The sequence below is a fragment of the Musa acuminata genome, chromosome BXJ3-5, assembly GCF_036884655.1.
Source record: "Musa acuminata AAA Group cultivar baxijiao chromosome BXJ3-5, Cavendish_Baxijiao_AAA, whole genome shotgun sequence".
Taxonomy (NCBI): domain Eukaryota; kingdom Viridiplantae; phylum Streptophyta; class Magnoliopsida; order Zingiberales; family Musaceae; genus Musa; species Musa acuminata.
The window spans coordinates 35,935,001-35,962,200 of NC_088353.1; the positions used below are offsets into that span (position 1 = coordinate 35,935,001).

The 27,200-nt window shown below is 40.8% G+C and overlaps 6 protein-coding genes and 1 long non-coding RNA gene across 9 annotated transcripts in view; 5 read left to right on the forward strand and 2 right to left on the reverse strand.

Annotated features, from left to right (window-relative positions):
- LOC135637556 (uncharacterized) overlaps positions 1-2,359 on the reverse strand; it is a 3,123-nt gene extending 764 nt beyond the window's left edge. Inside the window, exons 1-4 of one of the 2 annotated variants that reach the window (XM_065150135.1) lie at positions 2,112-2,359; positions 1,936-2,016; positions 1,754-1,853; positions 1,495-1,583 (exon numbers count right to left, since the gene is read on the reverse strand). In XM_065150135.1, coding sequence (XP_065006207.1) covers positions 1,495-1,583; positions 1,754-1,853; positions 1,936-2,016; positions 2,112-2,138 — 297 coding nt within the window. In that variant the 5' untranslated portion in view covers positions 2,139-2,359. Of the gene's footprint in view, positions 1-1,494; positions 1,584-1,753; positions 1,854-1,935; positions 2,017-2,096 lie in introns of both variants that reach the window. The other variant, XM_065150134.1, reaches the window with a different exon arrangement.
- Positions 2,360-2,574: 215 nt separating this feature from the next.
- Positions 2,575-4,098, forward strand: LOC135637557 (uncharacterized). 2 transcript variants are annotated; one of them, XR_010496324.1, is made up of 3 exons: positions 2,575-2,718; positions 2,824-2,970; positions 3,592-4,098. It is a non-coding gene; the product is annotated as an uncharacterized LOC135637557 (long non-coding RNA). The 2 variants fall into 2 exon arrangements; XR_010496323.1 differs by lacking the exon at positions 3,592-4,098 and adding an exon at positions 3,426-3,537.
- Positions 4,099-4,205: 107 nt separating this feature from the next.
- LOC103985811 (large ribosomal subunit protein uL2) lies at positions 4,206-7,005 on the reverse strand. The gene is made up of 2 exons (XM_009403652.3): positions 6,494-7,005; positions 4,206-4,758 (listed from the first exon to the last, which is right to left on the reverse strand). Exons 1-2 carry the CDS (start codon positions 6,931-6,933, stop codon positions 4,413-4,415), a joined length of 786 nt encoding a protein of 261 aa, XP_009401927.1. The 5' UTR covers positions 6,934-7,005; the 3' UTR covers positions 4,206-4,412.
- A 2,383-nt stretch (positions 7,006-9,388) lies between these two features.
- Positions 9,389-12,823, forward strand: LOC135639028 (pyruvate dehydrogenase E1 component subunit alpha-3, chloroplastic-like). The gene is made up of 3 exons (XM_065152732.1): positions 9,389-9,773; positions 9,955-10,744; positions 12,221-12,823. The coding sequence occupies exons 1-3, from the start codon at positions 9,552-9,554 to the stop codon at positions 12,496-12,498; spliced, it is 1,290 nt and encodes a 429-aa protein (XP_065008804.1). The 5' UTR covers positions 9,389-9,551; the 3' UTR covers positions 12,499-12,823.
- A 3,811-nt stretch (positions 12,824-16,634) lies between these two features.
- LOC135638661 (transcription termination factor MTERF8, chloroplastic-like) lies at positions 16,635-18,274 on the forward strand. Its single transcript, XM_065151910.1, has 2 exons — positions 16,635-16,896; positions 16,973-18,274. Exons 1-2 carry the CDS (start codon positions 16,734-16,736, stop codon positions 18,196-18,198), a joined length of 1,389 nt encoding a protein of 462 aa, XP_065007982.1. The 5' UTR covers positions 16,635-16,733; the 3' UTR covers positions 18,199-18,274.
- Positions 18,275-18,710: 436 nt separating this feature from the next.
- Positions 18,711-20,891, forward strand: LOC103985809 (UDP-glucuronate 4-epimerase 3). The gene has a single exon (XM_009403649.3). It carries the CDS (start codon positions 19,212-19,214, stop codon positions 20,589-20,591), a length of 1,380 nt encoding a protein of 459 aa, XP_009401924.2. The 5' UTR covers positions 18,711-19,211; the 3' UTR covers positions 20,592-20,891.
- A 4,166-nt stretch (positions 20,892-25,057) lies between these two features.
- LOC103985970 (uncharacterized) lies at positions 25,058-26,145 on the forward strand. The gene has a single exon (XM_009403822.3). The coding sequence runs from the start codon at positions 25,365-25,367 to the stop codon at positions 26,016-26,018; it is 654 nt and encodes a 217-aa protein (XP_009402097.2). The 5' UTR covers positions 25,058-25,364; the 3' UTR covers positions 26,019-26,145.
- The last annotated feature ends 1,055 nt before the right edge of the window (positions 26,146-27,200 follow it).

Here is a 27,200-nt window from a genome sequence, read left to right on the forward strand (position 1 = left end):
AAAAAAGGATTTTCTTGACCTACAAATTTGGCTATAAGGTGAAATTATGTAAGCATAGAAATCAATCACTACAGAAGCACAACAGAGTAACAAGAAGCATTTAGGAAATATACTGGATAAATTCTAAGGATAAACCAAAGTTGTCACAATTTAATGCACCTTAATTCTGCATGATTGCTATCACTATGTATGACATGAACTTAATTCTTTTGGTAGATATACCACCTTTCTGCAATTATATTATCTTCAGGAATAATCATTTGGCTGAGCCTTACAAAGTAAGAACTAGCTGCATTTCACAAAGCCGGAACATATTCATGAACAATGGTTCAGGAACCAGCTATACCGGCAGCATTGACTTAAGTGACACTTGCCTAAATATGTCATCAGCTTATCTGATGAAGTTGCCAAAACAGAGAGAGAATCACAAAGTCTATGGTTTGCATAATAGACTGGTTCAGAAACTACAGACAAGGAGTGTTCATGTTGCAGTTATGTAGTAAGAAATATCTTTTCCCCTTCTTTTTCCTCACATGCTTCCACCCTTATGCACGATTTGGCACACACTTGCAGACCATTCTATTCCCTTTCTCCTGCCCACCAGTAACTGGCACCATATTGAAGCTCAATTGTTACTCCCCCAATATGAAGATTACACAGCACCAACTATTGATCCTAGACTGGATCAGTCAAAGATGTTAAGCCTATATTCTTCTTCATGCTCAATCAAGAAGAACGTTTTATTGTCACTAAAAACTCTCGCATAGTACTGAAGTTCTGCAATGTGCAGATTTTCAAATTTTAAGACCAAAATGCATCACAAAGTTATATGACACCTGTAATGAGTTTATCCATTAAGTCCAGATGGGACATCTTTTCATCTTTGAATAGCTCTTGCAACAACCAAATTCGGATCAATGTACAAACTCAGAAATCTGGACATCTAGATGGTGCAAATTCCTTCGAAGTATCTTGTTTTTTTTTTTTTCATCCCTTAAAGTGCTGCAGTGACAGAAACCTGAGAAGCTTATCAACAGATAAAAAAGCTCATTCACTTTCATGACTGACATACAATTAACATTAAAGGCCCATGCCTGTTTAGCAAGATCAGAGGTGTTAGTAACACATTCAACCAAGTAGCCATAGGCCATGACAAAGAAGGCTAGAGGGTATTCCTTAACAATCTAGATTTTCGAGATGCAGGACAATCTAAATCAAGAATGCTCTCATGAGATTACTAACGGGAGATTTTATAGGAAGGACATGTCAATACAAATGTTGTGCTCCGAATTCTTTAGATAAAAGACTAGCTCAGCTCGCAAAGCATGCATATCAGCAGATGCACATATAAAAAATTAAATAAATGGTAGCTGCATCTAATCCTACTCCAGAAATATCTAGAAGCAATAATAAGATGTTGAACAGTGTCATTGTCAGGATAAACATTCTGAATCCAATGTAAACATGCAGTAGTAACATTATACATGACAGCACCTGTTTTCTACTAATCTTCTTGGCCTTCTCTTCCTGCCACTCGCGATACATAGAAAAGAGCTCCAACAGAACATTGGGATTTAAAGTACCTAGTATTGAGAAATTCAATGAGTATACGATAAAAAGTTCAACCCAAGAGCAGCTAAGCATGCTATATTTATAGTGAAAATTGATATCTTTTCAGCTAATATGAACTATGAACCTGTGCCAACCCTTCCGAATGCAAGTAGTAATCTACTAAAAGAACCAAAAAGGTCACCTGAAGTAGAGGTGGAAGAGGAGGACGATGAGGGTTTCCTGACAAGAATGTCGGATAAGCTGGACTCGGACGGAGGCGGGGAGGTCAGCAGCGGCGTGGCCTGAAACGATCAGCATCGACAAAAAGGTTGATCGAAGGAAGGAAATCGAAGCAGGAAGGGGGAGAAGAGGGCACGGTCTCACGATTTTGAGCGCCTCGACGCGCTCCACGAGGGGATCCACGCCCTCGATCCTTTGGGAGACGGTGGTGATTTCATCGATCCGCTGCGGACGAGAAAAATCGAACCTAAAGCATCAAGAATAGGAACCAATTGCAAGAACGGAAGGGAAGAGGGTGAGGAAACCTGTTGGTGGTGTACCGGGAGAAGGGATTCGGAGGCGCCCATCGGAGTTCCGCGAGGTTGGGCATGCCGGTCGCACGTGCGATAGCCTCATATGGAATCGAGCAAGCTTCTTATTGGGCCGACTCAGAGCCCATGACTCCGCCCGCCTCGGGCAAACTCCGCAGGAGCCCAGTACGGCTCAAGGCACAGAATGCGCTTGTCCTTGTTGCAGGGTCGGGCAAGAAAACATTATACTGGACTTTCCTAGCAATTTCGTCGAACAGCTGCTGCGCATTGGACAGAGCACGAGTAGAGTGAAAGAAACCATTACCTCTCTCGGAATCCTTTAGCTTCGTTTGTCTTCTGCCACTCCACATCTGTCACCACCGCAAGGAGGAACAAACTTGCGTTTTCCTCAAGCTATCCCCACCACGAGAAAGAGAATCCAATAGCAGTCTTTTTCTTTATTTATTCCCTTCTTTATGTCTGTTGCGGGCTTGCGTCAGTCTCGCCCTATTGTCACACACCAACGCCCTATTGCGTCAGTCTCGCCCTATTGCCCTGGATATGCAGAGCAAGGAAGAAGAGGAGGAGGAGGCTGAGAAGGGATGCTCCGCTAGAGATGCTCAGCAACAAGGCAAAGGTATTCATTTACTCACCACCGTAAGCTTAGCCGATGCCTTTTGATTTCAAGATGGCTGATGGAACTAACGGAGAAGAGAACGCTTCTGATGTTGCTGCTGTGCAGGAAGGAAGACCAACAACAACAACAACAACAACAGGAGGAAGTTGTTGGAAGTGCAGCAAGCCATTTTGGCCAACATGTCTCAAGCTCATCAAGATTTCAGGGACGAGCTGGTTGGATCCGGAGATCGTGTTCAAATTGGCATGTGAGGTATTGGAAAAGTCGGTAGTTTACAATAAAAAAATTGAATTAAAATGAATATAATAAATATCGACTATAGATTTAGACATCTTTATCCTCGACGATGTGTGAAAAAAGATTTAATAAAAAAATTAATATATATAAAGATGAAGATTTTAAATTTTTTTATCAAATATTATAATGATTATTTTGGAGCACAAACTGTGTCCATCAACAAACAAATAGTTTTCTTCTCATAGAAATAAATATAATTTTTCGACGATATATGAAATGAGATGAGATTACATACTAATGAAAGAAGTACTCATCTGTTATGACTAAGAATTTTAGGAAAAAAGATGTCTTGTAATAGCTTGGGTGTGTCTATCAACAAATGTCTTGTAGACTTAGAAATGATGTATCTATTAATTAGAGTTATACTCTGAAAAATAAAGAATGAGAAATATCATGGATTTTCTTTGTAGAAAAAAGTGTGGAATGCTTGTTGGCCACTGCAGTATGAAATGAAGGTAGATGAGATTAGTTTACTATGTATCAGTTGAACTCTCTCTCCTGAATAAAAACAGTTTTGAGGAACCTGCCCTCACTCTGCTATGCTGTAATTTTGATGTATGGGGACCCTTTCTTCAGGAACAAATGCTTTGGCAATGTGGTTTGATTTATGGAACACCTTTGATTCAAAGGGAGATCAACTCATCACTTCTGAAGGGATATTGGAAAGGGATTCCTCTTTCTTCCCCAGAAACTTGAATGCACAGCATATAGATGATGTCCATCACAAGACAAACATATTGAAGTATACTAATCTCAAGTGGTATGGTTCAACAATGGCAATAAGCCATAACATTTCATTGGATGGGTCTCTTTAGGCTTATGGAAGATAATATTTTTATTTGTAGAAGTTATTAAATAAGGTAAGTCAATTGAAATTAATACTGCAAGGAGAAATAGAAGAAGACAAAAGAAACTTTATTTGTAAATAATAAAATGAGTTTACAAGTTCTTTTTATCAACTGTTTGTGTAGTAGTTTGTAGAACACTTTTAAAACCTTTCTTCCTAGTGAAATATCATTTTCTAGAATGTTGTTAACCTCATCTTAACTATCAATCAAGATCCAAAAATGAGGAGCATTTCTTCCTAAAAACACATTACAATTTACCACACTGTGTTATAATAGGCTTTTGTTCACAACAGGCCAGTCCAGTCATTGCAGATAATATTTTGATCTGTGGATCTCAAACAATATAAAAAGAGTGGTAACAATTAATATGTTGCCATCAACAGTAGGATTTCAACAAAATCGAATCCATAACAGGAAAAGGTAAAATAAAATATCTCGAAATCCAGAATGGTCCTCCAACATAATAAATGACAAGAAAGTCACCATAATACTCAAATGACAAACTGAGCTCATCAGAAACCAATATACCACACTGTTCCACTAAGCAATCTAAGAGGTCTTCTCTGCCTTGGCAGCAGTGGCAGCAGCTTGTCCCCTGAGACGACCAGTCCTCCTTGCAGCAATAAGACCGACCTTCTGCCCGGGAGGAGCATCACGGCGGACGGTGGAGGCATGTCCAATGTGCTGGTGGTTTCCTCCTCCGTGGGGATGCTCCACAGGGTTCATAGCCACACCTCGGACCTTTGGCCAACAGTTCCTCTTCACTCTGAACTTGTGGTAGGCATTGCCAGCCTTAAGTAGGGGCTTCTCAGTTCTACCACCACCAGCAACTTGTCCGATCATGGCACGACAATTGCTGGGAACGATCTTCTTTGCTCCAGATGGGAGCTTGATCCTGCAACCAAAAACCAGAAATAAAAAATTTCATCGGACAAGTTGGCTGATGAACTCAAGGATCACAAAGAGGTGCCTAAGCAGAAAAACTGCATTAAGATATCGATCTCAACCTTACAGTTGCTTTTTATATTGATCGTATACATGTTCAAGCCAAAGAAAGCTAATATTAGAAATTTGTATTCTTCTGAGAGACACTAGTATAAAGCTATCTGCCAAATAAAGGATTCAGTTTCCAACGGCTAGGGTATATGTCTGATGCAAACTGGATGCAATATTTAGACTGATAAGTCAATGGAATTTCCACTGGCTAGGAAATATGTTTCATGCAAACTGAATGCAGTATTTGGAACGACAAGTCAGAATTCAAGAGGAAAAGAGTTTAATGATCGCAGGCTGATGGTAACATTAGACAATGAAGGCCAAGCAAATGAATGTGGCACAATCAGCACCTTGCAAATAAATCAATTATATGCTACTGCACTCATGTCCAAAATATTCAGATCAAAAGTTACAACACAAATAAAAACTTCAAAAAGAATTTATTTTCAACCAAACTGTTATCATAGGATGTGTAGAAGAAACAATATACTGATGAAACAAAATTAATTTCAAAGTAAAAAAAGAGCATTCAAATTGTGAAAATTAAGACTTTTTTTTTGTCAGATGATGATTAAAAGGAGGCAGTCAATTGCCTTGCAAACTTTAGAACTTGCAAGTTCCAAGACACATTTTAAAAAGCATGCACTCAATCTTTACATTCAAGATCTTGAGAAGGAATAAGTTTTGCCTTGATATTTCTTACTAAGATGAAACAAAATGGGTGGTCAATGTCATGGGATGAAGTCAGTTCTACTAAAATCCAGCAAGCTTAATACTAAATAACAATACTTTAGACATGCAGAAATGATTTTTTTTAGTGTAGCTACTGAAAAGGCTTAAAAAGTTGAATATTAAATTCACAAAGTATTATAACATATGGTAATTAAGATATAACAAGTTATCTATCGTCAACGTGTCTCTAGCCTATGCTAACATATCAGCAATTCCCTATCATCAACAGGTCAATAGCCTCGACAAAACAGTTAAATGCCAAAACACTCCCTCGGTAACATATAATGCACAAATCAAAGCAGCTTCTATGATTGACAAGCAAGTAGAAGGCGGTCTAGACTTTAAATGAATGCCAAAAAGAGAACCCCACTTCCTAACCTATAATAGAGTTGTTAGCATCCGATGTTAAACCTTACGGAATTATAATTACTCGTTTCAGTCTGATTTAACAGAAAAAAATAGAACAGTTCGTTATTTGTTTGTTTCATCACTGGGCAGAATGATAAGACAAATAAAGTTTTACTATTCCTCGTACAATAAGAAGCAAAAAGTTTCTTTTCAGACGGATCTGACTGATATCAGAAGGCAATATTCAACAGAGCAAATCAAAATATCCAAATATCACCATAGGAATAAACACCAGAAAATGATGTACTTATCCAACTCCAGTAGTGAGATGCAGAAACGCCACCGGTACAATATTCTATCGTGAAAAATCAGATAAATAAGCAACATCGAGCTGAAAACATATAGAGGATACATCTAGATCGCTTGACTCGGCACAACGAAACAGAAACAAGAGTAGAATCATCGTCGATTGGGAAAAAAGAAATTTATTTTTCACGACTTCAGATCCCAAGTATACTTGACAAAAGAAAACAGTAGCAAGGAAAAAAGAGGACCTGGAGGTGCCGTTGTCAGGGTTGTGACTGATGACGATCGCGTAGTCGCCGGAGGCGCGGGCTAGAACACCGCGGTCGCCAACGTGGTGCTCGACGTTGCAGACGACGGCACCCTCAGGAATGGAGCGGAGGGGAAGGACGTTGCCGACCATAAGGGAGGCCTTGCGACCACAATAGACGAACTGGCCGGTGTACATCCCTTCGGCGGCGATGAAGAGCTCCTTCTGAAGCTTGTACCGGAAGGGATGGCGGAAGGTGACGCGGGCAAGAGGGGCGCCACGGCCAGGGTCGTGCAAGATCTCGGTGATCACGCCCTTAAGGTAGCCATTGCGCTCCCCGAAGTCGAGGCTCCGGAACCGCGCGGGCCCCTTGCGGTGGTGCGTGTGGGAGCGGAAAACCGACCCGGCTCCCTTCCTCTGTGCTCGGATCACGCGTCCCATCTCGGCGGCGAAGCAATAGGCTGAAGGAAGGCGATACGGGGAGCGCGAGAAGGGGGTAGGATTTATGGGCTCGACCGCGAACGAGGGCCATTTATAGTAGTGAGACGACGGAGGCGGCGCCCTAATTTGTGCGGTTCTGATGATGCTTGATGGTGCTCTGCGCACCGTTGGATTTATGGTCCTCAATTGGTAGCAAAGACCGAACCATACGATCCATTGGGCCTCATATGATATAATCATATTATATTTTCAGACTTAGCATATTAATTGCGTCATGAAATTAATATTAAGGCATAAAAAATAGGAAAAGAATCTAACGAATCCATCTGACTAAATGAAAGAAAAGATTTGATAAGGTCCGTATAAAAATATCGTATATTGGTGACTTCTAGTTTACTACAATATCGGATGAAAATATTGTATAGTTTACAAATTTTCTATGAAAAATCTATATGCTTACTATAATATTTTTTTATTATCTAAATAGCTACCTTGTTAACAGGAAAGAAATCGTTGACATCCTAATAAGTGCGATTGGGTTTAGACCCATATACGTAAGATCATTCGAGATATCTCCGAGATGAAAATGTCGAGCTCTCAATATGTCATCTACACAAAGATCAAGAACGAAAGAGATTTCTCAATCTAATCCCTTTGATGCCCAAGTTATTAATATGATATAAGGTATATGAGTATGAATATAAGTGATCAAAGAAGATAACCCATCTTTTTATATTGAAGATGAGTATTTATATTTAATCGAAAGGGGACAGAATATTTCGTAAAATATTAAAGACAACCTTAACTATCTCAAATAGTCTCTCATTTAGCCTCTTATCCCCATGGATAACAAGAGGATGACAACTTATAATCACTTGCTTTGGACTTCTGAGGATAAAAAATGGAGGATAAACTTTGTTTTCTACTTCCATTCTCAATATCACACGGTGATCATACATTGAATGACGATTATCTAACGATGTTTTCCTTATCACTAAGTCATCTTATCCTCGTGTGTATATCATTTTCGTATGTCTCTCCCTCATGTATATCAATATCCTCATAAACATGTTCGTATATTATTTTGAGTAAGTATGCAGCTTAGTCCTCAACATATAATTAATTCATTGATTCAGAGATTTTTATCATTTGATGCATATTGTATTTTAAAGTCTTATCCTCTAGCATTTATGATATATAGAATACAGACTAGTATTTGCTAGTACTCTTAATACATGTGATTTCTAACCTTTCAAATGAATTAGAAATTATTGATTGTAACGACGATTGAGATCTAAGCTTTGTACCTCATTATCTTTTTATTTAAGTTATTCCTCATTCCCATAATAGTAAAGAGTAAAGTAATTCAAACTTAGGCAATTTCCCATCTTTTTCCTTTTTTATAAAATATATCTCTAGTTTTTATATTTTTCAATTTGATGCTCCTCTTTAGAATGTTATCCAAAATACTCAACACCTATATTTTTTTATTAATTTTTTATACTTTTTCCAACCGTCATTACAATATTTTTATTTAACTCATTTATAATATTTTTTTAAATTATTATAAACTTTTATTAAGACACTAAAAATAATATAAGATCGTTAAAAAAATACTATAAGTGACATCATATTATATATCTTTGGTTGTCATATTATTTAGTTGAGACAAGGAGTTTATTCAGATTATTTATCGTGTTTTCAAATAGGTTTTACAATATCTTTATCATGACCAAAATAATAAATTTTTATTTTTATTTGAGTAATATTTTTTTCTAAACTATTATAAATATTTATTTTATTTGAATCATAATATATCAAATGATTTTTAATATATCTTGATTATATTTGGCTTACCATTATTAAGGGCCGAAAACATTATAAATCATATCAAATTTTTAGACTTTAAATTAGATTGACTAAGATTATGAGTCCATTTATATTACCATTTATAATATTCTCAAGTGAATTTTATAGTATTTCTATTGTGGTGATAAAAAAATATTATAAAGGACATATTTTGAATAATATTCAAAACACACCATTTGGGAAAAACAAAAACGAAAAAGGAAAACTTTTTGAGGAAGTCGGCCTTCAAACTTTTACTCCAAACTTCTCTCAATAATCCTCCAAATATTCTTAGCAAAATTACATGTAATATAGCACTTTTAATTACAAAGATTGAATTAATTACAAAAGAAAACTGAAAGAAATTTGGAAACAATTATCTCAAATTTCAGAAATCAAATGCCAAAAGAAAATTAGAGTCACCACTTTTAATTCAACAGTTTTATGACATCACATACCCTTTTTTCTCACCCACACAACGCAACACCTCTTCTCTTCGGTCCATCAGTCACTCTCCACGAACACTTTCCCTGGGCCCCTCCTCTCTCTCTCTCTCTCTCTCTCTCTCTATAACACCAGAGAGTTCCCTTACATACCCACACACACACCCGCCTCTCCTCCTCGGTCCATTTCTCTAACCTTTCCCAATTGTCCGCTCAACGCTGCCCAACTCCCTATAGCGATACTTCTAACGCCAATCCATCCTCGCTCTCTCCGCCCCCGTCTTCATTTCCCCTTCTCGTCTCCCTCTCTCGCAAGATCTCATCAAAATGTCTGCCGTCGCCGCCGTCAGGATCCCCTCTCCTGCTCTCGTGGGAGCTCGATCCGCAGGCGAGAAGCCCTGCGCTCCCTTCGTTTCGTGCCCGGCCGGGCACGGCCTTCACCGCACGCACGTCAGGTCGACTCGCCTGGGCCGCCCTCTCCTCGCCGTCTCCTCCGATGTCCTCAGCGGCCAGAAGTCCCTCGGCTCCAACTCCTCACCCTCCCACCATGTGTGTTCCCATTCCCCAAAAAGCCCTCTTTTGTTGGAAGAAACTCCTATAAAAATGAATCTTTCGGGAGAAAAGCCTCTCAAAATTGGTCTTTTGCACGATTCGGTTATGACACGGCTGGCAAAACTTCATCTTTTTGAGGGTTTTGTATGGATCTAATTCTGTTTGATCTCGATTGCAGGCGGTAGTAAGCCGGGAGGAGGCGTTAGTGCTGTATGAGGACATGGTCTTGGGGCGCGTCTTTGAGGACATGTGCGCGCAGATGTACTACCGCGGCAAGATGTTCGGCTTCGTCCACCTCTACAATGGCCAGGAGGCCGTTTCCACTGGCTTCATTAAGCTCCTTGAAACCCGGGATAGCGTCGTTAGCACGTATCGAGATCACGTCCATGCACTCAGCAAGGGTGTCCCCGCCCGCGCAGTCATGGCTGAGCTCTTCGGCAAGGCCACTGGCTGCTGTCGCGGCCAGGGTGGCTCCATGCACATGTTCTCTGCACCACATAACCTCCTCGGTGGCTTCGCTTTCATAGGTGAAGGCATCCCGGTGGCTACTGGTGCTGCTTTCTCTTCCAAGTACCGCCACGAGGTCCTTAAGGAGTCCAACCCTAATGGCCTTGATGTCACTGTGGCCTTCTTTGGTGATGGGACCTGCAACAATGGTCAGTTCTTTGAGTGCCTCAACATGGCTCAGCTCTGGAAGCTGCCCATCGTGTTTGTTGTGGAGAATAATCTGTGGGCAATCGGGATGTCTCACCTCAGAGCAACTTCGGACCCTGAGATCTGGAAGAAGGGACCGGCATTCGGCATGCCTGGGGTGCACGTGGATGGGATGGATGTACTGAAGGTTCGGGAGGTGGCAGTGGAAGCAATTGGAAGGGCAAGACGTGGGGAAGGACCCACGCTTGTTGAGTGTGAGACATACCGTTTTAGAGGGCACTCACTCGCGGATCCTGATGAGCTCCGGAAGCCTGGTGAGATTGAAATATTACTCTTTTGATTTGTTCATTGACTTGGCTACAAGAGTTAGTGCACAGTGCACACGCTAATTTTGTATTTGTGAGATGTTATCGAACAGTCTCAACCGAATAAGAAATGGTAGGGTTTCACTCGAATTGCATAAAAGATGACATAAAAGATTTTGCAACAAACATCATAATTGGAAATTCATTATTAAATAAACGATCTTACACCACATTTGGTATTCTAATAACTCAAATACTCAAACACAATAATGCCGTGAGGTTAAATTGACTTTGAAGTTGTCGTTTGCCATTGCTGATTGATTTTATAGTAATTATAAATGTGACGGTATTTGGAGAATGGCATCTTAAAAATTTTGATGCACACTGTCTACTGACAGGTGTAGCCTGATTTCTTAAAAGGAGTTGTTTGGAATTCAGTAGTAAAAGTTTTGGTGGATTTGTTTGATATGTCTTGTCGTTCCTTCTGGTATGTTAGACAACAATAATGTTGTAAGGAATATTTTGATCACATGATCAATATATTTTTACTTACATGAATCATTACATTTTTTAAATATTTCCTTTTTGGTTTCTATCACATTGTTTGTGTTGTTTATGTTAATATGTGATTTGAATTGTTTTTCTCTAAAATGTGCATCAATGTTAGCTGCTCTTGTTTCTTCTAATCAGGCTTCTGCACTAATGTTAGTTGCTCTCGTTTCTTCTTGGTGTATTTCTTTTTCTTTTTTCACATTGTCTCCTTTGAGTTGGGCTCAATTTGTTCATTTGTTATGATGCATTACTATGACAACTATGAAATTTATTGTTCATGTTTCAGTGGTGCTGAAGAGCGACGTCATAAGCTCTCAGCATGTCACACTGAAGAATTTAAATTATAGTATTTTATAGATATCCATTATTCTACTCTATCGGAAGCAGATTTTATTCACACAAGCCACATTCTGGTAGTAATGTGTTTGAATGCTTTGTTATTTTATAACTATTTTAGATCAAGATTGCTGAATTTCTCACTTGGTGTCCGAGTAATCTAGAAACTAAAACACTTCATGTTGCACTTCTAGTGAAATATGTGTTTAGTTACAGACCTTACGTACGCACTTTTAATGACCTTATATGGCTTTGATTTATTTAGACTTTGTTGCTTGTTCTTTTTCATCCTAAATATTTTAAGACTAATTATGCATTTGTGCATCATTTCAAAAAGTTTAAATAAGTTTCATACATAGTTAACTTCTTTTATCATCTAATTAGGTTCTTTAGGATTTGTTCTAGTAACTTTCTGTCATCCCTTGACTTGGATACTTCAAGTAAAATGATATGCACATCCACATACATCACACTGATATCTAAATGCAGAAATATATTGTAAGCCACCTTCTTTTGCAATATCAAAAGGGATATTAAGGAACATATTGCCATACTATAGTGCAATATAGATTACTAAACGCTTCTCATTTTCGACAGATGAGAAGGCACATTATGCTGCAAGAGATCCTATCATAACCTTGAAGAAGTACATTCTTGAAAACAGCCTTGCATGTGAAACAGAACTGAAGGCTATAGAGAAAAAAATTGATGAGCTTATTGAAGATGCTGTGGAGTTTGCAGATTCAAGTCCACCTCCTCCAAGAAGCCAGCTATTGGAAAATGTTTTTGCTGATCCCAAGGGATTTGGGATTGGCCCTGATGGGAAGTACAGGTGCGAGGATCCTAAATTTACAGAGGGCACTGCTCAGGTCTAAGTTGAAGGTTTTAACACACTATCTACACCTTGGGTTGCTACTTATGGTATTTTGGCAGATATCAGTTTGATTAAAAAATATGTTCTTCACTATAAACTGTTTTTTCTTTTGGCATCCTAATCTCTCTCTTTTTTGTTTACATTTTCTTGTCTTAAGCAGTCTCTAGCTTCATTTGATACGAACATGTGACTAGAACTCCTAATGTGTGAGACTATGATAGTCTCAGTTTTCTCCATTAACTGAATTAAACATTATTTATCATCCAAATCTCATGTTATGTGGTATGTATGATAAAGTTATGGTTATGTTTGCTGTTTTTCACTCATCCCACTGATTGTTATGTGCAGTATCATTGTAGAAAGCTGACATTTGCTGATCAATATATCTTATCCCTCTTAAGACGGGGTTAAGAATTTTCTTGCAATAGAAACACTACCATATTGGTGATGTGCTGAAACAAAAACACTGGATGGTTACATCTTTGTGAATCTTTAGCATTATATTATGGAAGAATAAGAAAGAGGCTGGATTTGTTCCAAGATGTGTCTCATCCTGATCCACTAAAACACTTCCTTTTGGTTCTATTATCTCTCTTTTAGAAACAGTTCAATTTGTTCGTGGTAATTGCTTATCGATACATCTTTTGGCTTCTAATCAACATCTTACTCATCTGAAATTACCTGCATATAGGATTCATTAATTTCCACTCTGTTCTATTTTCAGGAAAAATCAATACCTGAACACTGCTCTTATCTGATAGGTCAGGATAACTAGTGACTGAGCACTAGTCTATCTGAAAGTAGTGGTGTGTGATTGTGGAGGTGGTGATGTGAAGATAGAGAGAATGAAAATATTTTACTTGCATTGATGGTTACTGATGAGGTATTTGAGATATGATATAATAGAACATGATAGAGAATCTCAGATGACAAATTGGATTGGATTGCAAATGGATTGGCTGTGGTCCACAATCCCAACTATTTCTTCTGTTCCATTGTGTTGGTGGCATTTCACAATCTCCTTGAAATCTCTACAAATGCCAAATAGGATGTTCATTTCCATGAGAAGAATTTCCTGCAAATAGATCATCAGTTGTTTCAGTATTCCATTAATGTGGTCTTCTTTTATATAGGTAGCAATATTTTATATATATATAATTATTAATTGTCTTAATATTATTTTGAATTATTATAGGAAATTAACATAGCAGAAATTAATTTTGAACTAACAATTGAGATATTTTAGATGTTACAAAATTCAAAATTTTAGGGATAAATTCAAAACAAAATTAATTATTTTGTATACAATTGCAATTGCTGTCTTGATTCTTTTGTCCTCCAATTTTCACTGGCATATTAGGTGGATAAGATCAATGTCATCATCATCAATCTTTATGTGGCTGCAAGAGATAAAGATGCTGCACATTTATTCTCTGTTACCTTCCACCATGCCACTTATCTTCAAGGAACTTGAATTGAGGATAATGCCAGACTTTGGACACACAAACTATGATGGAAAAGAAATTTAGAGATTTGAGTCAGGAAATAAATGTTTATTTATTTTCCATACTTTTTTATTTAATTTGGTCCACCATCTTTCACATCTTTGGCCTTCTTCCTTCGGTTGATGCAGAGCCAAAGAACATGAAACATGTTCTGCAAAACATGGAACAAGTTCTTAGTTGCTACAGCAGAGCTAGAGAGAGAAAACAGAGCCAGAGCTACACTGCAGCTCACAATTCTATGGGAGACAGAATACTTTTTCTTGGAGAGGTTCTTCACCTCATTTTTTTGGGAGGTGAACTACCTTCTTTAGATCCTGTTCTACATACTATTTTGAGAGATGTCCAATCTCTCTTTTGCCCCTCTTTATTTTTTTTTGAGTGATAATTCATCATCACCACACCGTTTTTAGTTAATTATAAATTATCTTTGACATTTGGATCATATTAATATTATGGTTTTTGTACTTAAAAAATTTAAGTTGAGATCTTTATAATTTTGAAAGTAAAATAAATAATTTCATTTGTGTTAGATTGATACGAAAGTGACAAACAAAAAGGTAATTTGGATCATATTAATATTATGGTTTTTGTACTTAAAAAATTTAAGTTGAGATCTTTATAATTTTGAAAGTAAAATAAATAATTTCATTTGTGTTAGATTGATACGAAAGTGACAAACAAAAAGGTAATTTTAATATTCCTTTTGTTTCTAACTTATGAAATGTTGAAATTACTGTTTTATCAATAAAGTTATTGAAAACTGAAGGGATATTGAAATTATTTTTTACTTTTCATTTTTGTGTTGATCCTACACGTGGTATCAATAGACAGACGACGATAAGATAAATAAAATTATTTATTTTATTTTTAAAATTATAAAAAAATTATATAAAATTTTTAAATATAAAATTTATGATACTAATAGGGTTTAAGTAATATACAATTATCTCTGCAAGAGGAGACTAATCTCGGATGCTTCTTAAATTACAGAGGAGTCCCAAAACACATTAAAGAACTTAGAAGACATTCCTGAAACTATAGGTACATATATAGTTGATATTTTGATACATTTTACAAATTTTCTTAATTTTTTGACTAAAGAAAGAACATTGCTTGAACATATATAGTTGACTAAATTTTTATTTTTAATTTCTAATGATATTTTCTTAGTTCTCTCTCTCTCTACTTCTTATTGTACTAATGATGATAAATTAATCATCTTATTAGAATATATTCATATCATGTCAAATGATTCTCTCACATTTTATTTATTTGTGAGATATGTAGTTAGTTATTTATGAATGAAAATATCTTTTTATTTTTCTTTTAAGTATCCATCTTAATATTCCGAGAGGGAGAGAGAGAAAGTCTATAAAATGATATTATATGATTATAAATAAGGTTAAAAGAGTTATATCAACTTACTTTAGGTGTCAGTAATCTCATCAGACAATGAGAATTGGTGCAACCTACGTAATCAAGAGGGATCGGAGGATCGTTTGTTTGACTAAGAAACAGCACAAACTCAAAAGGTGGATAACATCTGTGATGGTACGACTCAAAGACGGTGCCGTCTTTCTTTGGGGATTTGTTTTAGATCCGTAGCACCGGAGGATGCATGCATGGAACCCGTCGTCTTTGCCTCGACTTTATGCTGCGTTCCTTTGACATCTTCTTTTGGACTCTTACAACAGCAACAGGTAACATGCATGCGCCTGACGCTTTATTCATGGAGTTTTGTCTCCGTCGTCTTCATTCGTCATCAGCCATGCAGTCCCTAATGAATGAAGAAGAAGAAGAAGAAGAAGAAGAAGAAGAAGAAGAAGAAGAAGATTGCACCAGGATGAACACTGTACAAGATTCATATATGGAGAATAATAATAGCCTTTAATTTGATGCATCAGAACAATTAACGGGTTCTAATTCCTACCCCTCCACTGTCATGAGTCTAAACAAAAGGCAGAAGAGAAAGAAGGCAGGATGTTCTCATGCATCCATCTTCTAATCTAACCAAGAGAAACACCGTATATGTATATATATATAGGTAACAGCGATTCAATGGAGAACGATGGTCTCGAAGCAGTTAAGCCCGTCCAATTCCACAGCAAACCGTGGCCGCCTCCACTCCTGCTGGTGATCCTCCTGCTGCAAGTTGTTTGCCTTCTCTGCGAGGCCGGACTTGTTGATCTCGACCTTGGCCTCCTCTTCCTTATCCTTCTTCCCTCTCCGGATGAGGAGAGAGGTGACCCACTGCGTTCTCGGAGCGGCCATGGAGTTCTGGTGGCAAGGAAAGTAACAGAAGGTGAGGAAGTGCTGCGTGTGTCGAGGGCTGACGGAGAACCAGGCGGCTTTGGCTTTATTGGCGAGGACGCAGCAGCGAAGGTGTTTGCTTCTTCTGTGCCTTCTCCTCGAGTAGGATTAGGAAGTCTAATTGGGTACGGAGAAGGTTGAGAGATGCGTGCGGACTCGGGCAAACCCGCGTGCGACGAATTCGAGACCAGTCCGGATTTGATCCAGTCAAACCGATGTCTTTCACTTTGACTTTTCTGCTGAATCACCCCGAGATCTTTTAGGGGTGACGTGGTGTCACCATCGCCCCCGAAGGGAATCCTGGGTGATTCAGCCCTGGCATCTCTTTCATGCGTCTTGATCGGTTTGTCGGGGTTCTGTACTCCCTGACATCAGCACGAGCGATTTCGAGCGCCTCTTCGAGCACCGGCGTGGAGGAGAGATGACTCTCTCCGCCTTATGCTTCGCCCCCACGACATCCCCCTTCTCTCCGCTCCGCTTCTCCTCTCTCCACGGCGCTCCTTTCCGCCTTCCGACGTTCCTCGCGACGAGGCCCCGTCGTCATCTCTGCGCCACTCGTACGGCCCCTAATGTCTCGCCCTCTGGTAAGAGGCCGAGAAGTCTCTCGCACTCGCCTCCGATCTTTGAACCTTAGCTGACCTGTAATCGTTTCTGGACCAGCGTTTTGGTCCCTGCAAGAGCTGCATCTGGACGAGAAGGAAGCCGAGGCTCTCTTCCGGCAGCACCCGGAGCTGGAACTCGTGCCTCCGGAGTCTCTTCGCAGCCGTGTCCTCGCCTTACAGTCCGTCGGAATCGATGACCTCTCGCTCCGCCGGACCGTGGCCCGGCGCCCCGAGATCCTGTCGGCTCCCGAGCTCGGGCCGTTCCTCGAGTTCGTTCGCGACGAGTTGAAGGGGCTTAAACCGGCCAAGCTGGAGCGTCTTCTGACCACGACCCATCCCGATTTCTTGACCGGCATCGCTGCGAGGGTCACGCGGCTCATGGAGCACGGCGTCCCCGGCGAGAAGTTGGGGCATCTCCTCAACCATGTTGACATAAGGAAGGTGTTCTGTGAAAGGCCCCTGAAAGATTTGGAGGAGATGATCCTTTTCCTGAAGCGGTTCAGCTGGCCGGACTTGGTCATCCGTCGGCCGATGATTCTGAATCTGGGCCTCCACGACCAGCTGATCCCGAGAGTCGAGTTCCTCGCCGAACTCGGGGGCGGAGATGAGGCAGCCGCGGCGGCCTTGATCGCCAAATTGCCCGCCCTCTTATCCTACACCGTCGAGCACTTCGAGTCCCATCTGGAGTTCTGGAGATCCGTGGGTCTCTCCGACGAGGAGCTCTTCAAGATAGCGCTGGTGTACCCTAACATCTTCAGCGTCAGCAAGGAGAGGAAGCTGGGGCCTCGGGTCGAGTTCCTGAGGCAGTGCGGCATGGACGCAGAGGACATCTTCAGGTTCCTGGTGAAGGCTCCCCTGTACGTGAGCCTGTCCTTGAAGGACAACCTCTCCAAGAAGCTGACCTTCCTGGTGAAGATCGGGTACAAGCACCGGACGCGGGAGCTGGCGTGGGCGGTGGGCGCGACGACCAGGACGAGCTGCGAGAACATGCAGAGGGTGGTGGGCCTCTTCTTCAGCTACGGTCTGTCCTGCGAGGACGTGCTGGCCATGAGCAAGAAGCACCCCCAGGTGCTGCAGTACAACCACGCGTCCCTGGAGAAGAAGATGGAGTTCCTCATCGGGTACATGGAGAGGGACGTCGGGGAGATACTGGTCTTCCCGGCATTCCTCGGCTACAAGCTCGACGACCGGATCAAGAAAAGGTACGAGATCAAAAGGGCGGTGAGGGGTAAAGGCATGTCTCTCAACAAGCTCTTGAGCGTGTCCACAGACAGGTTTTACTAAGCTTTGGACCTCAATTTCCATACACGATTAATTCACGAGTTTTTAGTTGGTTTATAGAAACAGATGGATTCAGATACGAATATTGAAAATATGGAAGATTAGGTTTCAGTACAGAGTGAGATGACGGTCGATCTCCTACTAAATCCCATCAAAATCTACGGTGGAGGGAGCAGATCTTTTAGCTTTCCGTGGTTGGTGCCACCATGGAGTGGTCAGCTTCAGGATGGATGATGGTGCTCCAGCTGAAACACCGATGGTTCGATGGATCTTTTCTTAGGTCGAGGACTACAGATCATGGGTTCGATATCCAACAACAAATGAGATGTTCCTAATAATCGTGTCATGTGGTTGCATTCTTCCCCTTAACAGTTGTTGTTGTGTCTCTATAAGATGAACCGATTATAAATCGATCAATCGAAATGGGGAATGGAGATTTGGTAACGATCGATGATAGGATGATGGATCGAGATCGAATAGCTAATCAGGATCTTGTGCGTGCGGTAACCAACACAAAAATGGCATCGAAATAGCATCTGATCGACCGTTTTTTGAGGGGATGGATCCACATGAAATCCACATGCTTGGTTCTCGATGGGTGCCCTAAGATACATGCATGTAATCTGCAAGTCAATCATCGTTGGTCTCCTGATCTATCGTGGAAGAAACGGCGACTCTGTGCCACCCCAATCGATTACCCGCGTGGGACCCGCCTTGACTTGGATGACTCTACTCCTCTCCTCCAAGTGCGCCTCCGCCCACGAACGAAGTAATTGGTAGGTTTGTGGAGGAAGAAAGGGATCGGCGCTTTGCCACAACGCCAAGTAACAGAGGGCAAAAGGAGGCGACATCCGAATGCTTATGGCCAGCATCGAGTGAGGTAGGAGACGAAGTTGGACGCAAGAGCTCGATCTCACTATTCCAACAGAAAATTGGTGGGTGTCGGAGTGAGACCGACGCCATAAGAGAGCGAGGGGATCGCCCCGAAATCCCACACAAAAGAGGATCTTGCGGCCATGGATGTAGATGATGCTCCCTCCACCCCTGGAAAGTGGAAGATGGAGAAGCCCCACCACCGCCACCACCCTCGCCTCCTCCTCCCCCGCTGGCACCATTCCTATCCCGTCTCCAAGCTCGTTTTCTGGTCCTTCTTCGCCCTCGCCCTCTTCCTTGCCCTCTTCCTCCTCTCCCCCGGCTCCTCCGCCCCGGCCCGAATCCCTGATTCTTTTGCTTCCTCGTCGACTTCTTCTGGCGTCCGGCGCGCCGCCCTCCAGATGGCCCCCTGGGGCGGCCCCGCGTGGGAGAAGCGCGTGCGGTCGTCCGCCCGGGTGCGGCGAAACCCCGGCGGCGCGTCCGTCCTCGTCACCGGCGCCGCGGGGTTCGTCGGGATGCACGTGGCCGCCGCCCTCAAGCGCCGCGGCGATGGCGTCCTCGGCCTTGACAACTTTAATGGGTACTACGACCCGTCCCTCAAGCGCGCCCGCCAGGCGCTGCTCGACCGCGCCGGGGTCTTCGTCGTCGAGGGCGATATCAACGATGGGGCGCTGCTTCGCAAGCTGTTCGACGTCGTGCCCTTCACCCATGTCGTGCACCTTGCCGCCCAGGCCGGCGTCCGGCACGCGCTGGTTGACCCGGCGTCCTATGTGCACTCCAATGTCGCCGGGCTTGTCTCGGTGCTCGAGGCCGCCAAGGCCGCCGACCCCCAACCGGCCATCGTCTGGGCCTCGTCGTCCTCCGTATATGGCCTCAACTCGCGTGTGCCATTCTCGGAAGCCGACCGCACCGACCGCCCGGCGTCCCTCTACGCCGCCACCAAGAAGGCCGGGGAGGAGATCGCCCATGCTTACAACCATATCTACGGCCTCTCCATCACCGGTCTCCGGTTCTTCACGGTCTACGGCCCCTGGGGGCGGCCCGACATGGCCTACTTCTTCTTCACCCGTGATATCCTCCTCGGGAAGCCCGTGTCTATCTTCGAAGGCCCTGACCACGCCACCGTCGCTCGTGATTTCACCTACATTGATGACATTGTGAAAGGTTGCCTGGCGGCCCTCGACCATGCAGGGAAGAGCACAGGCAGCGGCGGCAAGAAGCGTGGGCCGGCACCCCTCCGAATCTACAATCTGGGCAACACCTCCCCTGTTCCTGTAACCAAGCTTGTCTCCATCCTCGAGCGGCTTCTCAAGGTTAAGGCGGTCAAGAAGCTTGTTAAGATGCCCAGGAACGGGGATGTGCAGTTCACCCATGCCAACATTACCTTTGCACAGAAGGAGCTCGGATACCGTCCCACTACTGGCCTCCACACTGGACTCAAGAAATTTGTTCGTTGGTACCTCGAATACTACTCCATCTCCTTGAGCAAGAATGACAGCAAAGGTAGAAGCATTAGTAGCTAGCTGATGGTACGTGAGAGCAGCAGCCCGGTTGCGGTGTAATTGAGGTGGTCAGGATTGTTCTTCAAATCCTTCATATGCTATTGATGTTGTCACGTAATTTTTTCCTCTCCTTTTAAACTTCCTTCAGTTAGCCTTTTGACCAATTTGTGGTTCTTCCTGTCGTTCTTCAATATTGCATAATGTGATTGTCGGAGGAACTTAAAGAGTCATGTAAGGCTTCTCTACTGGCATGGTGCATCCTTTGCATGACTTTCTCATATTCTGAACTAGCAAAGATAACACAGTACATGTTTTCTTTTACTGACTGATCTCTTCTTCTATTGTTTTCCATGTCCCACATTCCGCATTTCTTTTAGGTTATCATCTGTACATGAATAATGATTTAAATGTGAGAGCATGTTAATTCATTCGATATTCTTGTTTCCATGAACTTTATATCTCGAATTTTTTAGTCAGGATTCATCTGTTATTTTGCTTTCTCTTCACTTCATTAGGTCATTGATACTAAGCTGACTAGTACTGCCAGATTAATGTATAGTCAGAATGCTTGTATCCATGTGAAACAGGTTTAAGTATAATGGTATAGAATTGTAAGTTTTCAGTTGCTTCCTAAAGCTGCTTAAGCAAGGGGAGCAAGGGAGAGTCAGGCACACCTATGGTATAAACATTAAGTTAGCAATTGTTGTTTCTAAATAGATAAACTGTTGTTTACATGAGTCATGGAAACTAAGAATACCTACTAGGTGTCATCTGATGATATAATTACCTAATGAATCTAAATTTTCTTAGATGAGATGTTGCTTCGTTTAGTGGTAAAGGCTTTGCCATATTATGGTACTAATATACTGAAGAATTTTTTATAGAATTTGAACTTTAGCATGTTGCTAACTATAAAAACTTGTTTCTTTGAATAATGGTGCTTCAGAAAATGTTAGTTTTACTGAGATGAGGTACAGTGGATGTGAGGGGTAACCAAGAAAATAGGATAAGAAATGTAGTCTTGATAGAGACTAAACGTAAAATTGTTTAAGATCAAATGAACATGCTTTAAGAAGATCTATAGGTAATGTGGTTAGATGAGCTGAATTGATTAGGATTGATGGTGCAAGGTGAAGACCAGGAAACCTAACAAAACTTTACTAGGAACACCAAAAAGAGATTATATTTTTCTTGATATAACTAGAGGTACATAGAGCTTAATGGTAGCAAACAATCAATGTAACATATCCCAAATAGTTGGGACTTTGCAAGCTATTGTCATCTTCCTTGTTGCTGTGTCATGAGATCTGTAATTTATGTGGAAGGGGCAAGAAGGATGGAGGCTTTAGGTGTGATCTCTATCTATGCCATTGCCTCATTAGAATTTTGTTTTCCTAGATCTCTTCTAGAAACATCCTTGGTTAAAAATTCTTATAATTAGTGGAGACCAAAAGGTAGGTTAGTTTCATTATTTTAACATCACTTTATTAATCCATTCTAATAAAAAAAATCACAAAGCTATCATTGGAAGCATTCACCATATATGCAAGAGTTTTTGAATACTTTAATCTCAAAAGTGGAAGAAAAGTGGATTATGCCAACTACATATATATTGGTACGTGTTGCTCCCGTGATGGTTAAGATATGGAAGAATGTCATTATCACGAGAAAGATAAAGAGAAATGAGGTAAATGTTTGATCAATTCATTTTATGTAATTGAGGGATGAATTACCATTGTGCGTAGTATCTTGGCATTCCAATATATTGACTAGAATTGGTCTCATATGTTCAATCAATTTCATATAATTGAAAGATGGATTTACCGTAGCGCTTAGTATCTTGGCAGCCTACTAAATCTGCTGGAATTTGTTTCACAAGTTTTGATAATCTCAATACTTATATTTGAAGGGAAGTTTCATGAAGAAAACTCATCATGAGCCAGATCTAGAATCATGCGACCAAACCTTTTAAGCATGGGTTAATAGCTAATATTACCCTATATACTATCTTAATTCTCTTCCCAGGTCTGATATGAGGAAACTGGGTTGTCAATCTCCTCCACTTAAGATTTGACATCCTCGTCAAAGGACAAGCGTAATCCAGAATCATACCTTAATATGTGACGCTTGAAGTCCATAACTCTGTGGCTTCAGCCTTTTACTATGTCCAGTACTGAGTCTCATATGATACCATTTATCATGATCCTATCGATGAAAAAACTGACCTATTAACTTGATGAGCCTAGAAACACAAGATCCATGATGCATATGTCTAAACCGATAGTGGACCAACTCAGTTCTTTATTGTGGATTTAAACTGATGTCATGGAACTGGAGATGAGTTCCTCATGTTATGAGTCTGGAAATACACTTTGAAATCAAGAACCCTAAACCAATGAGTATTTGTTTTGGTGGCTCATAATATCCATGAGCATATTTTTGGGTGGAGACATCTTAAAGCAATGATGACACAAGAGGTAAAATGATGCAAAAGTGTTATTTTAACTAACATCTAATGAGCTGTTGTCAAGTATTTCAAGTAATCATTCTGGAAGGACCTTGTGAATCATGGCCCATCATTTCCTGCATGTAAAGCATGACTGTGGAGAACTTTAACTTTAGGGTTTTATTAAGTGGATTCCATTTAAGTTGAATGAAACATTTTTCGATTGGTATTCACCTTTCGTTTTGGTCATAGCAATCTGGAGAAGCAGTAAGATAGATATGTGCACTCGGAGAGAAGGTGGGGAAGCTAGGAGGAGGACTTTGACTGAAAAAGAAAGAATTAGAAGAAAAATTAGGGAACTCTTTATATCATGAAGACAAATCAGCAAAATAGATCTTTTTTTTCAGAACTCCTTTCCTCCCATCCACTAAACATTAAACCGACCTTTGCTTTTCTTTGAGTGATCAAATTTTGTAGGTTTTTCAATATAGTCCTGGAAACACGATTCCAGTATTTTTATGTGGAATTATGTTTGTTGTAGTAACTAGTACCAGCACAAGATACTGGTTTCTAAGTGTAATTCCTTCCAAATTCTAGTCTGATGATTGTGGATTAGAGTAAAATGACCTTTTATTTCGATAAAACTTGATATTTATCTTGGTTCTTTTGATTTTCTTTGTCATTCCTTGCACATCTTCCAAATTGATAGTCTTACCAAGGTTTTCAAAAGGTCAAACCTCAACCATACGACGAGTTAAACATAAGGGCAAAGCTCCAACCTCTGTTTTTGTCTTGGTTGTTAATCAAAGCTTACTGTTTACTAAAATTACTCTCTTTCAGGTGGCTTCAAATTTTTGCTTCATCTCTCTGTTTTTGTTGGTTAATCAATCCTGTAAACCTCTAGCTTTGTAGCTACTTTGCAACTCATGCCTTTGAATTTTACCCTTTTTGTCGGCATAATGGTAGTTATCATAAAAAAAACAATTATGAGTTTCTTTTATCCTTCTCTCTGCTTAAATCTTCTGTTTTTTTCCTAAAGCAAATTTTATTATGGTAGAAACTACAAGGAAAATGATAATGTGCAGCAGTATGGAAGAACAAGATCTGACTGTAATGGGAGAGTCTGATAAGCTCTCATAGTACTTCCATTAACTACTTTGCTTTGTTCTGTTGTAATACCTATTTTTCTTCAAAGATGAAGCTCAAAGAAAATCTCTGAAATATGTTATTTTGGATGGTTTCGCACAAGTAAACATCGGATGTTGTATACATTTCATTCTTTGATACTCTGATACAAGCTAATGCAGTGAGATAAGGCTTCGTCGGATCTATCTACCGATATCCTTCTCGGAGATGTCTACTTAATATACAATAAGGTAAGATTTAGATTGCCACCATTTTTTCCCTCTTTGGTTCTTTCATGCATTTGCCTTTCAACTTGGAATATAGTTTCTTCATCTGTTGCAATGGAGCTTTGTTCGAGTCTTTTTCTCAAAACTACTGCTCTGCTTTGTTCGAGCTTTGTTGCAATTGGATTCATCACAAGTTTTAGCATCAGGTTTGAGTGGATCAAAACATTGTTCTACAACTCTTTTCGAACTCCGGATCTGAAAACTCCATCATCATCTTCTAACAGTTGTTTGGTTCGTACTCCGGGAGTACGACGATCGCACTACGGATGTGGTCGCCTTCTTCGTACTCCCCCCACATGTTTCATGCTGTTCTTATCCTCTACTCCCATCCAACTCTTTGTCCTATGCCTATAGTCAACGCCTCACCGGTAGCTGTCCGAAGTCAACGATCTTGATGAGCAGCCATTCACGAAAACTTCATTGTTTCCTTTCTTTGTTTCTTCTCATTAGTTTTCACCAACACCACATTTAAGTGGAGTGTGAATCCCAAGTTCTTAAAGGTTCTTTGCGTACGTATACACACAATACACGCAAGCAACCTAATCTAGTCTACCTGCTGTCGAGATCTTAATCTAATAACTCTTCGACCAAGTTTTTGGAGGGTTCTACTTAGAGATATTTATGACCTTTTAATATATATATATATATCATAAGAAGATCTAAATAGTAGAAGGAAATATTTCGTTTCCACACTCAGCCATGGAGACGTGCTCGAGTTGGACTTGTAAAGAGCGGGCCGCCTACATAACAAAAACGGTAAAATGCCGTGCTTCCCTCCACTGTCAACCGTCACGAATCTATTGTTAGATCTTTTGTGATATCCCAAGAAATCTTTCTTCCCTCCACTTACATAGTCCATCATCCACAGCCCCACCGTGTTCAACAACCCCCACCACCATCTGTCGAGCGGAGCGGAGGAGGAGGCAGAGGACAAGGATGAAGCTGGTTTGGTGCCCGGATACCGCCTTAAAGGCCTACGTCGACGCAGTGAAGGCCCTCGCCGAACGCGGCCTCGAGGAAAGCAGCGTGGCCGAGATGGTCTCCGCCATGGCCGGAGGTTGGAGGGCTCAACTCGTGGTGGAAGCGTGGGACCGCGACGCAGGCGCTGCCACCGGCGTCGGGCTCCGAGCTGCCGTCGAGCACGTGCGAGGCCGACACGTGTGCGTCGTCCCTGACGAGCAGTGGGCGGCGGAGTACGTCGGGGCCATGCGGCGGGCGGGCGCGTCGGTGGAGGCGGAGTCGGTGGCGGTGGGGGAAGCGGAGGGCGCGATGCGGGAGCTGGAGGGGGTGGACTTGATGGTGGTGGACTGCCGGCGGAGGGACGCCGGGAGGGTGCTTAGGGAGGCGCGGCCGGGGGAGAGGGGGATGGTGGTGGTGTGCAAATGGGCGGGTAGGCAGCGGGGCGGGGCGGCCGGGGTTTTCAGGGCCGGTACGAGGGTGGTGCGGGCGACGTACCTACCCTTAGAGGGCGGCGTGGAGGTGTTCCATGTCGGCGTTGGGAAGGGGCCGAGCTTGGGTGACGTCCGTTCCCGGTGGATTAGGTATGTGGATGATTACAACAACGAAGAGCATTTGTTCAGAAGATGGTGACTGATAATAGATAAGATTTAGATTTCTCTAAGAATCGAGAGAAATCCTCTATTTTATTAAAGAAAAATTTTCTTTCTAATTTGTATAAATAGAAAAAAAATTCTAATATGTTAATGTATTCAAGCTTCTTTAGTAATTTTCTTTAGTATATATATATATATATATATATATATATATATATATATATATATATATATATATATATATATATTTTTTTTTTTGTTTGGTATTGTTTCTATTATTTTTCTTTTAGGTGCAATTGGTTGACTTGTGATGATTAAGACTTTAAAGTGTGAGAGGAGGATTAATATACAAGTGGTAAAGGAGTAACTATGAGCATTATTATCTCGAGTTTTAATTCCAAGAATTAGTACATTTTTCATTGTTACTAAAGAGGGTTATGCAGAAGCATTAATCCTTTACAATTAGCTAAGTAGTGATCTTTTGCAATCAAGAAAATCCATCATCATATATATCCTGCTTAATTATATGCATGAAATATGATAATTTTAATCCGATAAGAACGAGTTTGAACAATTTTTATTAGATTAACTAAAATTCAAGTATAATTATACAAATAGGAATGACTTATCTCTACTTAGAATTCTATTTGTAAATATAACCAAAACATATAATATTAAAAAGAAAAAGAAAAATATTTTAACATACCTATCTGTACTAAAACACATGCAATAGATCAAACTAAGTATCATAAACAAGAGAAGAAAAAAGGTATCACAGTCTCATCATCACTCATACTATCAAAAAGGAAAAAATGATTTAATATAAGCGAAGTATCCATCATTTGTGCTAATGGATTAAGCTAATTGACATGATTACTACGCATCTTCCCTTTTCTTTGTTTAAAGGAAGTCGGAAATGGAGTCATTGAATGTGCCACCACATCATGCCATGCCATAATGACAGCTTATTTGATGGTAATGTTAACATCATTTGATCATGACATGGAATTTGTGTCATGGCCACCTCATGCCACCATTCATCTTGCCATTAAAAAAGAAAGAGTGACCATTAATTAGGAATATTTTGCCATCACTAATATTCCTTGTTTGGGGGTCAAACAAGAGAAATATTTTTCTTTCATTACATGAGAAATTAAAATGATTATTTTACTAAAATATTTCTACATCATTAGAATAACATATGTGGGTTTTTTTTTGC

What these genes read in the sequence shown, in the direction of transcription:
- LOC103985809 (XM_009403649.3), top strand. Translation starts at nt 19,212, where the DNA reads ATGGATGTAGATGATGCTCCCTCCACCCCTGGAAAGTGGAAGATGGAG.
- LOC135638661 (XM_065151910.1), top strand. Translation starts at nt 16,734, where the DNA reads ATGACTCTCTCCGCCTTATGCTTCGCCCCCACGACATCCCCCTTCTCT. An exon ending in CCCTAATGTCTCGCCCTCTG is followed by an intron (nt 16,897 to 16,972) that starts GTAAGAGGCCGA and finishes TTTCTGGACCAG; the next exon opens with CGTTTTGGTCCCTGCAAGAG.
- LOC103985970 (XM_009403822.3), top strand. Translation starts at nt 25,365, where the DNA reads ATGAAGCTGGTTTGGTGCCCGGATACCGCCTTAAAGGCCTACGTCGAC.
- LOC135639028 (XM_065152732.1), top strand. Translation starts at nt 9,552, where the DNA reads ATGTCTGCCGTCGCCGCCGTCAGGATCCCCTCTCCTGCTCTCGTGGGA. An exon ending in ACTCCTCACCCTCCCACCAT is followed by an intron (nt 9,774 to 9,954) that starts GTGTGTTCCCAT and finishes TCTCGATTGCAG; the next exon opens with GCGGTAGTAAGCCGGGAGGA. An exon ending in TGATGAGCTCCGGAAGCCTG is followed by an intron (nt 10,745 to 12,220) that starts GTGAGATTGAAA and finishes CATTTTCGACAG; the next exon opens with ATGAGAAGGCACATTATGCT.
- LOC103985811 (XM_009403652.3), bottom strand. Translation starts at nt 6,933, where the DNA reads ATGGGACGCGTGATCCGAGCACAGAGGAAGGGAGCCGGGTCGGTTTTC. An exon ending in CCTGACAACGGCACCTCCAG is followed by an intron (nt 4,759 to 6,493) that starts GTCCTCTTTTTT and finishes TTTTGGTTGCAG; the next exon opens with GATCAAGCTCCCATCTGGAG.